Source organism: Belonocnema kinseyi, chromosome 4 (genome assembly GCF_010883055.1).
Source record: "Belonocnema kinseyi isolate 2016_QV_RU_SX_M_011 chromosome 4, B_treatae_v1, whole genome shotgun sequence".
Taxonomy (NCBI): Eukaryota; Metazoa; Arthropoda; class Insecta; order Hymenoptera; family Cynipidae; genus Belonocnema; species Belonocnema kinseyi.
In genome coordinates this window covers 2,610,330-2,625,560 of record NC_046660.1, presented here as the reverse complement: position 1 = coordinate 2,625,560, position 15,231 = coordinate 2,610,330, and the positions used below count along the sequence as shown (strand labels likewise).

Below are 15,231 nucleotides of genomic sequence, written 5' to 3'. Positions count from 1 at the left end.
TTAGAAAATTCGACTTTTTTGGTAGAAAAAGAATCTTTTTGGTTGAAAAATAAACAAATTCTTTGAAAATCAATGTATTTTATTAAATATGTGGCTTTTTCAATAGAAAATTAATATTCTTAATTAATAATACATGTATTCTGTAGAAAAATTATCTTTGTTCGTAGAAAAAAATATATCATTTAAAGAATATAAATAAAATAAAATGCAAATTTCAAATTAACTTTATTGAAAATTAGGCTTTTTTAATAGAAAAATTATGATAAAAAAAAGAAGCAGAAGAAGAATGGTTAAAATAATGAAAACGACCAAATTGAAGATAAAAATGTATAATATCTTCTCAAAGTTTGTACCAGAACATTGTACGAATTTCCTCCTAAACCTAACGCATAATACTGAAGGCACTGGTTTTCTCGCGCAAGGAATGAACATCCTTCCTTCCTTCCTTCCTTCCCACCTTCCTTACCTTCTTAACAAACTGACTATATAAAGACCCTTACAGACCATCTAATGCCATTCGGAAATCTTCACTAAAATCATTATTCTCGACTGTACACAAATATTTACCACAAAAAAAAAAAAAATAAAAATAAAAAAAATTAAACTTGTGGCGTCGTAATATCATCAGTATCAAATCAATCGCTACTTTAATTCAGTAGTTTTTCAGTTTCAGTTTCCGTTTCCTTTTTTAACATATCGTAACAGAGCACTTGAAACAGAATAATTAGAGATAATAAACTTTTTATATTATAGGAACACAAACCAATAACTTATCTTCGGACACACTCACGTTCGGCACAAGGAACACTTCTTCTCTCCTCAATGCGTCGTAATGATAAAAACTCAAAGCAATGGATATACTTAAATAAGAACAAATACGTAAAAACTAATCGAATTTTTGAAAATAAACCAAAAAAAAAAAAAAAAAGCCGCGACTTTGAAATTTGCTTGGTTGTGGAATGTCTATTCCGCGTTTTGCGACCTTTCGGGCGCTGCCAGTCTGCAAATAAAAATATCGTGGAATTTATTTATTTCGGAATTTCCATTTTTTTTAAATGCAAATTTAAAAGCATGATCCACAAACTACCAGAGATTTTTTTTTGCTGAAATTTTCAATTGAAAATAAGTAATCAGTCTCAAAAAATTACAAATTTATCATTCTGGCTTTCTGACTTTTCAAGTGTCAAACATTAATTTCAAATCTTATTTAAACTAGTATTCTGTAACTGTATTTGTTGTTTAAACTTTTTTTATTATTATTAAAAATTTGGCTTTTTAAAAGAAAAAATTACATTGGAAAAATTCAAAAATTTCAATTTTATTTTGTTGAAAATTTATATTTTTCAACTACTTCTTTGAAAATCAAAGCACTTTGTTGAAAATTCGTCTTTTTATTGGTAGAATAAAGAATACTTTTGTAAGAAAATTCCTTTGTTTTTTTAATTCATCTTTTTTTTTGATACAAAAAAAATGTCATTTAAAATATTTTAATTACAAAAATTTCAATTTCATTTTATTGAAACATTAATTTTTTTTAATAGAAAATTAGTATTCTTTGTTAATGATTTATGTAATTTGTAGGAAATTCGTCTTTTTTATAGAATCTTTTTAGTTGAAAAATAAACTATTTCTTTTAAAATTAATGTCTTTGTTAAATGTTTCGCATTTTCAATAAAAAATTAATATTCTTAATTGATAATTCATGTACTTTGTAGAAAAATATTTCATTTGAAGAATTTAAATTAAAAAAAGTCGAATTTCAAATTGCACTTAATCAATTTGAATTATTTTAACCAATTTTCAAAATTGCATTAATTGAAAATTTGCATTTTTGTTTTAATAAAAAAAATTATTATTCTTTGTTGATAATTTATGTATTTTGTAGAACATTTTTCTTTTTTGGTATAAAAATAAACTATTTCTTTAAAAATCAATGTATTTTATTAAATATGTGTCTTTTTCAATAGAAAATTAATATTCTTAATTGATAATTTATGTATTTTGTAGCAAAATATTTCATTTGAAGAATTTAAATTTGAAAAATCAAATTTCAAATTCACTTTATTGAAAATTTTGATTTTTTAATAGAAAATTAATATCCTTCGTTGATAATTTATGTATTTTTTTGAAAATTCGACTTTTTTGGTAGAAAAAGAATCTTTTTAGCTGAAAAATAAACAAATTCTTTGAAAATCAATGTATTTTTTGAACATTTTACTTTTTCAATTAAAAATTAGATCAATCAAATTTCATTTGAACAATTTAAATAAAAAAAATGGAAATTTAAACTCAATGTTAATGAAAATTTGACTTTTTCGAAAGAAAATTAATATTTTTAATTGATAATTTATGCATTTTGTAGAAAAATCATATTTTTGGTAGAAAAATATTTCATTCGAAGAATTTAAATTTAAAAAATAAAATTTCAAGTTCATTTTATTGAAAATTTGGATTTTTTAATAGGAAGGAAATTTCTTTGTTGATAATTTATGTGTTTTTTTTTAATTCGTCTTTTTTAGTAGAAAAATAATTCTTTTAGTTGAAAATAAAATATTTCTATAAAAATCAATGTATTTTATTAATTATTTCGCATTTTCAAAAGAAAATTAAAATTAATTGATAATTTATGTATTTTGTAGTAGAACAAAATTTTATTTCAAGAATTTAAATTTTAAAAAATGCAAATTTCAAATTAATTTTAATGAAAATTTGACTTTTTCGATAAAAAAATTTAAATTTAAATTGATAATTCATGTATTTTGTAGAAAAATCATCTTTTTTGGTAGAAAAATATTTCATTCGAAGAATTTAAATTTAAAAAATCGAATTTCAAATTCATAACATTGAAAATTTGGATTTTTTAAAAGGAAGGAAATTTCTTTGCTGATAATTTATGTGTTTTTATTTTAATTCGTCTTTTTAGGGAAAAAAATAATCCTTTTAGTTGCAAAATAAACTATTTCTTTGAAAATTAATGTTTTTTGTTAAATGTTTCGCATTTTCAATAGTAAATTAATTGATAATTCTTAATAATTCTTAATTTATAGTTTATGTATTTTGTAGAAAATTCGTATTTTTTGATAGAAAAAATTTTATTTGCAAAATTTAAATACAAATAAATGCAAATTTCAAATTAATTTGATTGAAAATTTAGCTTTTTTAATAGAAGATTAATATTCTTTGTTGATAATTTATGTATGTTGTAGAAAATTCATCATTTTTAGGAGAAAAATATTTCGTTTCAAGAATTAAAATTTAAAAAAATACAAATTTAAAATTAATTGTATTGAAAATTTTGCTTTTTCGATAGAAAATTAATATTTTTAATTAATAATTCATGTATTTTGTAGAATTTATATTTTTTATATATTTTTCATAATTATATTTTTCAACTACTTCTTTGAAAATCAAAGCACTTTGTTGAAAATTCGTCTTTTTTTGTAGAATAAAGAATCCTTTTGTCAGAAAATTCCATTTTTTTAATTCATTTTTTTAATACAAAAAAAATGTCATTTGAAATATTTAAATTAAAAAAATTTAAATTTCATTTTATTGAAGAATTAGTTTTTTTTAATAGAAAATTAGTATTCTTTGTTAATAATTTATGTATTTTGTAGAAAATTCGTTTTTTTTTTTATAGAAAAAATTTCATTTGAAAAAATAACATTCAAAAATTTTAATTTTATTTTGATGAACATTTATATTTTTATTTCAAAAATCAACTGCTTAGAAAATCAATATATTTTATTGAAAATTCGTCTTTTTGATAGAAAAAAGAATCCTTTTTATTGAAAATTTATTTTCGTTTTAAATTAATTTTTTTTAATAGATACAAATTTTAATAACAAAATTTCATTTTATTAAAAATTTAGCTTTTTTAATAGAAAATTAATATTCTTTGTTAATAATTTATGTATTTTGTAGAAAATTCTTCATTTTTGATTGAACAAATTTTATTTGAGAAATACAATAATTTCAATTTCATATAGAAAATTTAAATTATCTAGTACAAAAATCAACTACTTCTTTGAAAATTAATGGATTTTGTTGAAAATTCGTCTTTTTTATAAAAAAAATTTCAAAAAGCAACGACTTCTTTGAAAATTAATGTGTTTTGTAAAAAATTCTTTTTTTTTTATAGAAAAAATTTAAATTAAAAAATTTCAATTTCGTTTTGTTGAAAACGTATATTTTTTAGTTCAAAAATCAACTACTTTGAAAATCAATATATTTTGTTGAAAATTCCTCTTTTTGGTAGAAAAAAGAATCCTTTTGTATGAAAATTTGAAAAACTTGAAAATCAATTTATTTTCCTAAATATTTCGCATTTTCAATATAAAATTTAGATTCGTAATTTAAAATTCATGTATTTTGTAGAAGCTGCGTCTTTTTGGTAGAAAAATATTTCACTTGAAAAATTTAAATAAAAAAGTGCAAATATCAAATTAATTTATTGAAAAATTTCAAATTTCATTTTGTGGAAAATTTAGATTTTTTCGTTCAAAAATCAACTACTGAGAAAATCAATATAGTTTGTTGATAATTTGTCTTTTTTTATAGAAAAAATTTCATTTGAAAAATTAAAAATTCAAAAAATTCAAATTTCATTTATATTTTGTTGAAAATTTATGTTTTTAAGTTCAAAAATCAACTACTTCTTTGAAAATCAATGTTTTTTTGTAGAAAATTAGTTGTTTTTTTATACAAAAAAATTTCATTTGAAAAATTCCGAATTTTTTTTTTTTTAATTTATATTTTTAGTTCAAAAATCAATATATTTTGTTGACAATGCGTTTTCTTGTAGATAAAAATTTCATTTAAAAAATTTTAATTAAAAAATTTCATTTTAATGAAAATTTAGCTTTTTTAATAGAAAATTGATATTCTTTATTGGTAATTTATGTATTTTGTAGAAAATTCGTCTTTTTTGGTGTAAAAAGAATCTTTTTGGTTAACAAATAAATTATTTCTTTGAAAATCATTTTTTTTTTCCTAAATATTTCGCACTTTCAATAGAAAATTTATATTCGTAATTTAAAATTCATGTCTTTTGTAGAAGATTCGTCTCTTGGTAGAAAAATATTTCATTTGTAGAATTTAAATAAAAAAAATGCAAATTTCAAATTCATTTTATTGAAAATTTTGCTTTTCAATAAAAAATTAATATTCTTTATTAATAATTTTTGTATTCTGTAGAAAAATTGTATTTTTTATAGAAAAATTTTTTTTGAAAATTTCAATTTCATTTTGTTGAAAATTTATATTTTTTAGTTCAAAAATCAACTAATTCTTTGAAAATCAATGCACTTTGTAGAAAATTCGTTCTTTTTACAGAAAAAGTTTCATTTGAAAAATTTAAATTCAAACATTTAAATTTCATTTTGTTGAAAATATATATTTATAGTTCAAAAAAAAAAGAAAATGTTAATAACAAAATTTACATTTCATTTTATTGAAAATTTAGCTTTTTAAATAAAAAATTAATATTCTTTGTTAAAAATGTTTGTATTTTGTAGAACATTCGTCTTTTTTTTTTATAGAAAAAATTTCATTTGAAAAATTCAAAAATTTCAATTTCATTTTGTTGAAAATTTATATTTATAGTTCAAAAAAAAAAGAAAAAAGAAAATGTTAATAACAAAATTTACATTTCATTTTATTGAAAATTTAGCTTTTTAAATAAAAAATTAATATTCTTTGTTAAAAATGTTTGTATTTTGTAGAACATTCGTCTTTTTTTTTATAGAAAAAATTTCATTTGAAAAATTCAAACATTTCAATTTCATTTTGTTGAAAATATATATTTATAGTTCAAAAAAAAAAGAAAATGTTAATAACAAAATTTACATTTCATTTTATTGAAAATTTAGCTTTTTAAATAAAAAATTAATATTCTTTGTTAAAAATGTTTGTATTTTGTAGAACATTCGTCTTTTTTTTTTATAGAAAAAATTTCATTTGAAAAATTCAAACATTTCAATTTCATTTTGTTGAAAATTTATATTTATAGTTCAAAAAAAAAAGAAAAAAGAAATTGTTAATAACAAAATTTACATTTCATTTTATTGAAAATTTAGCTTTTTAAATAAAAAATTAATATTCTTTGTTAAAAATGTTTGTATTTTGTAGAACATTCGTCTTTTTTTTTATAGAAAAAATTTCAGTTGAAAAATTCAAAAATTTCAATTTCATTTTGTTGAAAATTCATCTTTTTGGTAGAAAGAAGAATCCTTTAGTTTGATACCTATTTTACGTAATTTGTGGATAGCCTTCTAATTAATTTTCAAAAAAAAAAAAATTATAATTTGAACCAACCTGTGAATTGTTATATAATCATCAACTTGAATGCTGGAGGTGTCCAATGGAGTCAAAAACGCAAATTGACTTTGAGGATGAGACCTTGTATGATCCAGCAAAATGTCCATAATAACTCGTCTGTTGATTTTGTCCTGTAAAACAACATTTTTAATCAAATAGTTTAATCAACAGTTTATTGAATTATTTTTATTTTTACTCCTGAATTTTAAACTTTTCAAATTAAAGTGTTGAAAGTTTTTCAATTCAAAAATTTTGTATTCAATTACTCAATAATTTACACGCATAATCTTTTTTTCAACCTTACAAGTTCTTAAATTGGAAGTTAAATTATTTTCATTTTAAATACATTTTGATGAAATATTTTATCAAGAAAATATTTAAAAGAATTTTAATTTTCTAAAAATTGTGAGATAAATTCTATTAATTTGAAAATTAAAATAGTTTTTTTTTTAAGTTTTGAATATTTAATTTATAATTACTAATTTTAAATGAACAGTCAAATATTTCTAAATATTAAGTAATTGCTATTTTTCTTAAATGAAAAAATGTAAAATTTAATGGTTTTAAAATGAAATATTTTAGACTAAAATAGTATTGGAAATTTAATAAAAGCCTTTGATGATAAATATACTATTTTGAAGTTATTTAAAATAATTTGTTGTTTATTCGTTTGTTTGTTGAAAATGAGTTTTTTTTAACTGAAATTTTACTGCATTTTTTGTTCTAAATTTATGTGTTTTAGTTGAAATTTCATGCAATTTGTTGAATATTAATTTTTTTTGTCGAAAATTAATATTATTGGTTAACAATTAATATTTTTGTATTGTAAAAAAAGAATCATTTTGGTTGAAAAATAAACTATTTCTTTGAAAATTAACGTACTCGACCAAAATTGAAGAATTCTGAACCAAAAAGTTGAATTTTCAACTAAAAATATAAATTTTCAATTAAAAACATGAATTCTTAAGCAAAAAGGTCAATTTTCTACTGAAAAAAACGAATTTTCAGCAAAATTCAAGAATTCTCATTTAAAAAGTTGAATTTTTAACTATAAAACAGGAATTTCTAAACAAAAAATTTAATTTATTACTAAAAAAACACGAATTTTCAATCAAAATAAATAATTCTGGATAAAAAAGTTGAATTTTCAACTATAAACATGAATTTCGAAACAATAAGCTAATTTACTTCTAAAAAATGTTAATTTTCAATAAAAATCAAGAATTCTCAACCAAAAAGTGGAATTTTCAACTGAAGAGATAAATTTTAAAATAAAAAGTAAATTAATCTGCAATCAAGAAGTTGAATTTTTAAGAAAGAAAGACAATTTTTTATATATTTTTTTAAGAAAGTAGTTTAACTTTAAAACCTAGTTGTTTAATTTTGAATCAAAAATATGAATTTTTAAATCAAAAGATTAATTTCCTACAAAAAAAAAAAGAATTTTTAATCAAATTTTAAAATTCGCGACCAAAATTGAAGAATTCTGAACCAAAAAGTTGAATTTTCAACTAAAAAACGCAAATTTTCAATAAAAATAAAGAATTCTCAATCAAAAAAAGGGAATTAATCTACCACCAATAAAGATTTTTCAATAAAATTGAAGAATTCTTAACCAAAATGTGAAATTTTCAACTAAAAACAGAAATTTTCAACTTTTTCTCAAAATTTTATTTCATTATTTTTATTTCAAATTTTATTCTCTATAAAAAAACACGAATTTTTAACAAAATTAAAGAATTCTCATTTAAAAAGATGAATTTTCAACTAAAAAACGTGACTTTTTAGCCAAAAAGGTTCATTTATACTTAAAAACATACAAAATTTCAATCAAAATAAAAAATTCTCATTTAAAAATTTAATTTTTTAACTTAAAAGCATGAATTTTCAAACAATAAGGGAATTTATTTCTAAAAAATGTGCATTTTCAATAAAAATCTAAAATTCTCAACCAAAAAGTTGAATTTTCAACTAAAAATATAAATTTTTAACTAAAAAGATCAATTTTTAAACAAAAATTCTTAACCAAAAAGTTAACTTTTAAGAAAGAAAATTTTTTATATATTTCTTTAAGAAAGTAGTTGAACTTTAAAACAAAACTCTAAAACAAAATTCTGGAAATCTAAATTACAAATTTTTATTTTCAACTCAAAAACGTGACTTTTTAAACAAAAAGATTAATTTTCTCCGGAAAAAAGCGAATTTTTAACAAAATTCAAGAATTCCAATTTGCAAATTTTTATTTTCAACTCAAAAACGTGAATTTCTAAACAAAAAGATTAATTTTCTACTGAAAAAAACGAATTTTTAACAAAATTCAAGAATTCTAAATTACAAATTTTTATTTTCAACTCAAAAACGTGCATTTTTAAACAAAAAGATTAATTTTCTACTGAAAAAACGAATTTTTAACAAAATTCAAGAATTCTAAATTACAAATTTTTATTTTCAACTCAAAAACGTGCATTTTTAAACAAAAAGATTAATTTTCTGCTCGAAAAAAAAATTCCAAGAATTCTCATTTAAACTTTTTTATTTTTAACACAAAAACGTGACTTTTTAAACAAAAAGATTAATTTTCTACTGAAAAAAACGAATTTTTAACAAAATTCTAGAATTCTAAATTACACATTTTTATTTTCAACTCAAAAACGTGAATTTTTAAACAAAAAGATTAATTTTCTAATCGAAAAAAAAACAAATTTTTAACAAAATTCAAGAATTCCAATTTGCAAATTTTTATTTTCAACTCAAAAACGTGCATTTTTGAACAAAAAGATTAATTTTCTGCTCGAAAAAAGAAACCATTTTTTTTTTTAAATTCAAGAATTCTCATTTAAACTTTTTTATTTTTAACACAAAAACGTGACTTTTTAAACAAAAAGATTAATTTTCTACTGAAAAAAACGAATTTTTAACAAAATTCAAGAATTCCAATTTGCAAATTTTTATTTTCAACTCAAAAACGTGAATTTTTAAACAAAAAGATTAATTTTCTACTCGAAAAAAAAAAACGAATTTTTAACAAAATTCAAGAATTCTCATTTAAAAAGTTGAATTTTCGGCTGAAAACCATGAATTTTTAAACAAAAAGGTTAATTTTCTACTGAAAAAAAAAAACGAATTTTTAACAAAATTCTGGAATTCTAAATAAAAAATTTTTATTTTCCACTCAAAAACGTGCATTTTTAAACAAAAAGATTAATTTTCTGCTCGAAAAAAAAATTCAAGAATTCTCATTTAAACTTTTTTATTTTTAACACAAAAACGTGACTTTTTAAACAAAAAGATTAATTTTCTACTGAAAAAAAACGAATATTTAACAAAATTCAAGAAATCTAATTTGCAAATTTTTATTTTCAACTCAAAAACGTGAATTTTTAAACAATAAGCTAATGTACTTCTAAGAAATGTGAATTTTTAATAAAAATCAAGAAATCTCAACGAAAAAGTTGAATTTTAAACTAAAAATAGAAATTTTTAAACAAAAAGTAAATTAATCTAACCAAAAAAGACGGATTTTCAATAAAATTGAAGAATTCTCAACCAAAAAGTTGAAGTTTTAAGAAAGAAAATTCAAGAATTCTCATTTGAAAAGTTGAATTTTCAACTAAAAGACCTGAATTTAACATTTTTAAACTTACCATGAAAACGTCAAACTCATCAAGAAAGTAGAATGGAAGTCCCGTACAGTCCCAGAGAGCCAAAATAAATGCAACTGTCGAATAGGACCTTTCTCCGCCAGACAATGATTTCGCATCATTCGTGGGCCTTTTCGCATCATTTTGAGGATTTACTTCTAGCTCAAGCGTTTTTTCTTTATGATCTATTTTTATAGATCCCTGCGAGATAAAACAAAACAAAAAACAAACAAATCTTTTCAAACGAGTGACCACCTATTTTACTTTACATTTAAATTCGACCGATTAAAATCTGATTATTAATTCATTACTGATTAAATGTTATATTAATTAATTAATTAATTAATTAATTAATTAATTATTATTAATTACCTTGTACTTTCGCAGCGATAAGACATTTTTAAAAGCTTCTTGAACTTTTTGACCAATCTGCCTCTTCATTTCTCTGTAGAGTTGTCTGCGTTTCACAAGTCGCGTTTGATGTTTCTGCAAAATTGCAAAGTCTTTACTTTCACTCTGAAAGTGAATATTTTAGGGGGAATTTTTAATAGAAAAATAAAACTAGAATATTACAATTTTTGACCAAACATATGAATTTTCAACCAAGAAGATTAATTTCTAAAAAAAAGGGGGGGAATTTTCAACTAAAAAAGATCAATTTTTAACTAAAATAATGGAATATTTAACTGAAATAATAGTTGAATTTTCAGTTTAAATAAATAATAATTTTCGACCAAAAAAATTATTTTGGAACAAAAAAGATTAATTTTCAACCCGGTAATTCTAGGTCCAACTTAATAGCTGAATTTTCATTAAACTTAATTTTTACTGAAATTTTACTGAAAATGTATCTTTTTTTTTTGATAAAAAATCAACTAATTTGTTGATAATTCATATTGTTTGTAGAAAATGCAGGCTTTCAAATAGAAAATTAGTGTTTTGATTTTTTTTTAATTTCAAATTTAATTTGTTTAAAATCTTTTTTTTTTAATTTGGCTTTTTGATTATAAATATCATTATTTTATTTAAAAAATTATATTTTCAAATAGAAAATTAATATTCTTTGTCGATATGCAATGTGTTGAAAATTTATATTTTTTAGTTGAAAATTAAATTATTTCTTTGAAAATCAATTTATTTTGTTATTGAATTTTTAAGAGAAAAGAATTTTAATAGCGGAATTTTCATAAAAATTATGTACTTTTGACCAAGAAAAGATCAATTTTCAAAAATGTTTTACAGAAAAGGTGCATTTTTCACAAATTACATGAATTTTCAAATAGCTAATTTAAATTCTAAATAAAAAATAACAATTATTAACAAATTGATTTTCAACATAGTAGATACATCTTCAACCAGACAAATTTTCAATCAAAATTATGAACCTTCAAACAAAAAAATTTTTAAATCGAAAAATTAAAACTCAAAATTAATTAAATAAATAGTTAAATTTTTTTCAAAGAAAACGATCAATTTTCAAACCAGAAAATTAATTTTCTACTAACAAATACAATTTTTCCAATAAATATGTGAATTTTGAACAAAATAGTTGATTTTGAAACTAAAAAAGACAAATTTGTCAACCAAATAGTTGAATTTTAAACAACAAAAAATATCAATTTTCCACCTAAAATGGAAGTTAAATTATCAGTTAAAAAAAAAATTAATTTTAAACCAAACTGATGAATTTTTAACTCAAAAATGTGAATCTTTTGGAACAGTTGCGTTTTTCACAAAAAAGTTGAATTTTTAACTAAAAAAAATTCAATATTTCAATTTTCTGCTAGAAAAAAAAAAGTAATTTTAAGCTAAGGAGATGTTTTTTATTTAAAAAATACAGTTTTTCAAAAGAAAAATACTTGAAATTTAACGGAAAAAAATCAATTTTGAACAGAAAATGGAATCATTTTTCAACCAAAAATTCAATTAAATTTTCAGTCAAAAAATGAATGCTCAGACAAAAAAATGAATTTTCGAAAAAAACGACTAATGATTAATTTAAAAAATATATATAAATTTTCAACCAAACAGTTCAAGTTTCCGTAACAAATTTAATTCTTAACCAGAAAAAAGGATTTTCAGAAGAATAATGAAATTTTCTGAAAATAAAAAATCCTATTCATCAAAAAAAAAAAAAAAAAACTTTTAAATCAAATAGTTTATTTTTCAACCGCATAAATGAATTTTTCATAAAAATGATAAATTTTCAATTTAAAAAAATTAGATTTCAACAAAGGAGTTTATTTTTCAATCAATTAAATTTATTTCTTAACCTAATAGATGAATTTTCATTTTAAATGATGATTCTTCCAACATTAAAAAAGTAATTTCTAACAAAAGAGTTTAGCTTTTAACCGTTATTAATTGAATTTTCAAGAAAAAAAAACGGTAAATTACAAACGCGAAATTGAAGAAAAAAAAATTATATTATACTTTAGAAATATTTCCCAAGACTTTCTTTTTTTTTTACACTTTAAACTGAACTTTTAAATTGAATATATAAATTCAGCATTTTTCAAATATTTGAAATAATCAAAAATTTCATAATTTTCACAGATTTGGAAAGATTTCAAGGCATTAAAAAAAAAGCTTCAATGGATTAAAAAATATTTCAAGTGATTCCCAAATGTTTTTATGAATACATATCACGTATTTTTTTATTGTAGAAAAATTAATTATTAGGTTGGAAATTTGTTACTGTATTTGAAAATTATTATTTATTTAAGTTGAATATTCCATAATTTTAGTTCAAAATTACTCTTTTCGGTTAACAAATGATGTTTTTTAGTTAAAAATTAATTTTCTTTGTAGAAATTCATCTTTTTGGTTTAAAATTTAATCATTTTAATTGCAAATTGAAATTTTCTTTTTAAAAAATTCAAGAATTTGGGTTAAAATTTGTCTTTTTTCATACAAAATTTACTTATTATTACGAGAATTATCTTTATTCTGAAAGTAAATTTTCTTTTCGGTTAAAAATTCAAGTATTCTAGTTAAATATTTATAATTTTACTTTTAAATTCATCTTTTAGGTTGAAAATAAAATTATTTGGACGACACTCATTTGAAAAAAAAAATAATTTTGTTGAAGTTTTCTTCTAAAAATTTAATTATTCAATTTTTGATTGAAAAATTATTTTTTTTAGTTGAAGATTCTTCTTTTTTGGTAGAAATTAATCTTCTTGGTTGAAAATGAATATTTTTGGTCCAAAAATTCAATTATTCTAGTTTAAAAGTTAAAATTTCTTGTTTAAAACTTAATTATTCCAGTCAAATATTTAGAATTTTATTTGAAAATTAATCACTTTCTTTGAAAATGCAAGAATTCTAAACGCAAAGGTAAATTAGCTACAACCAAAAAAAAAAGAATTTTTAATAAAATTTAAGAATTCTCGACCAAAATTGAAGAATTTTGAGCCAAAAAGTTGAATTTTCAACTAAAAAGATGAATTTTTAAACAAAAAAGTTGTTATTTATTACTAAAAAACACGAATTTTAAACTAAAACGATAAATAATTTTTTTTTAATGTTTTTAAAAAAGTTGAATTTACACAAGAATAATTAAATTTTTAATCAAATTGTAGAATTTTCGTCCGAAAAAATTTAATGTTGTACCAAAACAATAATATTAAAGTTTTGAATTAAAAAGAATTAACTTTCAACGAAAAAAAACCGACTTTCCTACCCAAAATACGAATTTTCAATCATAAAGGAAGAATTTTTTTTACTCTAAAAGACGAATTTGGACCATAAGAGATTAATTCTGAATCAAAAACACATAAATACATAAATTTGTAATCAAACAGTTAAATTTTCATCTAAAAAAGATAAAATTTCTACAGAAAAATTGAACTATTAAATTTACCTGGAAATACTTATTTTCAATAAAAACTGTAATAGTTGTTAATTCAAACACAAAAAAGATTAGAACTTTAAATAAAAAACATTTTTCTACCAAAAATGCTAAATTGCTATCAAAAAAATAAATATAATTATTTTTCATTATTAATTAAAATAAATTTGTAACAAAATTCAGGAACTCTCATTTACAAAGTTCAATTTATAACTAAAAAACATGAATTTCTAAACAATAAGCTAATTTTCTTCTAAAAAATGTGAATTCTCAATAAAAATCAAAAATTCTAAACCAAAAAGTTGAATTTTCAACTAAAACGATAAATTTCCAACTAAAAAGGAAAATTTTCAACTAAAAAGATAAATTTTTAAACAAAAAGCAAATTAATCTACAACCAAAAAATATCGAATTTTCAATAAAATTGCAGAATTCTCAACCAAAAAGTTAAACTTTTAAGAAAGAAAGACGTTTTTTTTTTCTTTTTTTGAAGATAGCTCAACTTTAAAACCTAGTTGTTAAATTTGAAGAAAAAAATGCATTTTTAAACAAAAAAAAACTAATTTTCTACAAGGAAAAAAAGAATTTTTTTATAATATTTAAGCTAACTTTCTTCTAAAAAATGTGAATTCTCAATAAAAGTCAAGAATTCTAAAATAAAAAGTTGAATTTTCAACTAAAAATATAAATTTTCAACTAAAAAAATTGATTTTTAAACAAAATGTAAATTAATCTGCAACCAAAAAATACGATTTTTCAATAAAATTGCAGAATTCTCAAAAGTTCAACTTTTAAGAAAAAAAAGACTTATTATTATTATTTTTTTTTTTTGAAGAAATTAGTTCAACTTTAAAACGTAATTGTTAAATTTTGCATAAAAATATGAATTTTTAAACAAAAAGATTAATTAGCTACAACAAAAAAAAAGAATTGTCAATAAAATTTAAGAATTCTCGACCAAAATTGAAGAATTCTGAACCAGAAAGTTGAATTTTCAACTAAAAATATAAATTTTCAACTAAAAAGATCAATTTTCCACTAAAAAGATAAATTTTTAAACAAAAAGTAAATTAATCTACAACAAAAAATATCGAATTTTCAATAAAATTGCAGAATTCTCAACCAAAAATTTGAACTTTTAAGAAAGAAAGACATTTTTTTATTGAAGAAAGTAGTTCAACTTTAAAACCTAGTTGTTAAATTTTGAATAAGAAATATGAATTTTTAAACAAAAAGATTAATCTTCCACTGAAAAAAAAAACGAATTTTTAACATTCAAGAATTCTGAACCACCAAGTTGAATTTTCAACTAAAACCATAAATTTTCAACTAAAAAGATAAATTTTTAAACAAAAAGTAAATTAATCTACAACCAAAAAATATCGAATTTTCAATAAAATTGCAGAATTCTCAACCGAA

General features: G+C 19.7%; 1 protein-coding gene across 2 annotated transcripts in view; it reads right to left on the bottom strand.

Moving 5' to 3' along the window:
- Window positions 1-313: 313 nt before the first annotated feature.
- LOC117171769 (structural maintenance of chromosomes protein 6) overlaps window positions 314-15,231 on the bottom strand; it is a 55,518-nt gene continuing 40,600 nt past the window's right edge. For both annotated transcript variants that reach the window (XM_033359375.1, XM_033359376.1), the window contains exons 15-18: window positions 10,332-10,445; window positions 9,963-10,160; window positions 6,316-6,449; window positions 314-1,000 (exon numbers count right to left, since the gene is read on the bottom strand). In XM_033359375.1, coding sequence (XP_033215266.1) covers window positions 964-1,000; window positions 6,316-6,449; window positions 9,963-10,160; window positions 10,332-10,445 — 483 coding nt within the window. In that variant the 3' untranslated portion in view covers window positions 314-963. The remainder of the gene's footprint in view (window positions 1,001-6,315; window positions 6,450-9,962; window positions 10,161-10,331; window positions 10,446-15,231) is intronic.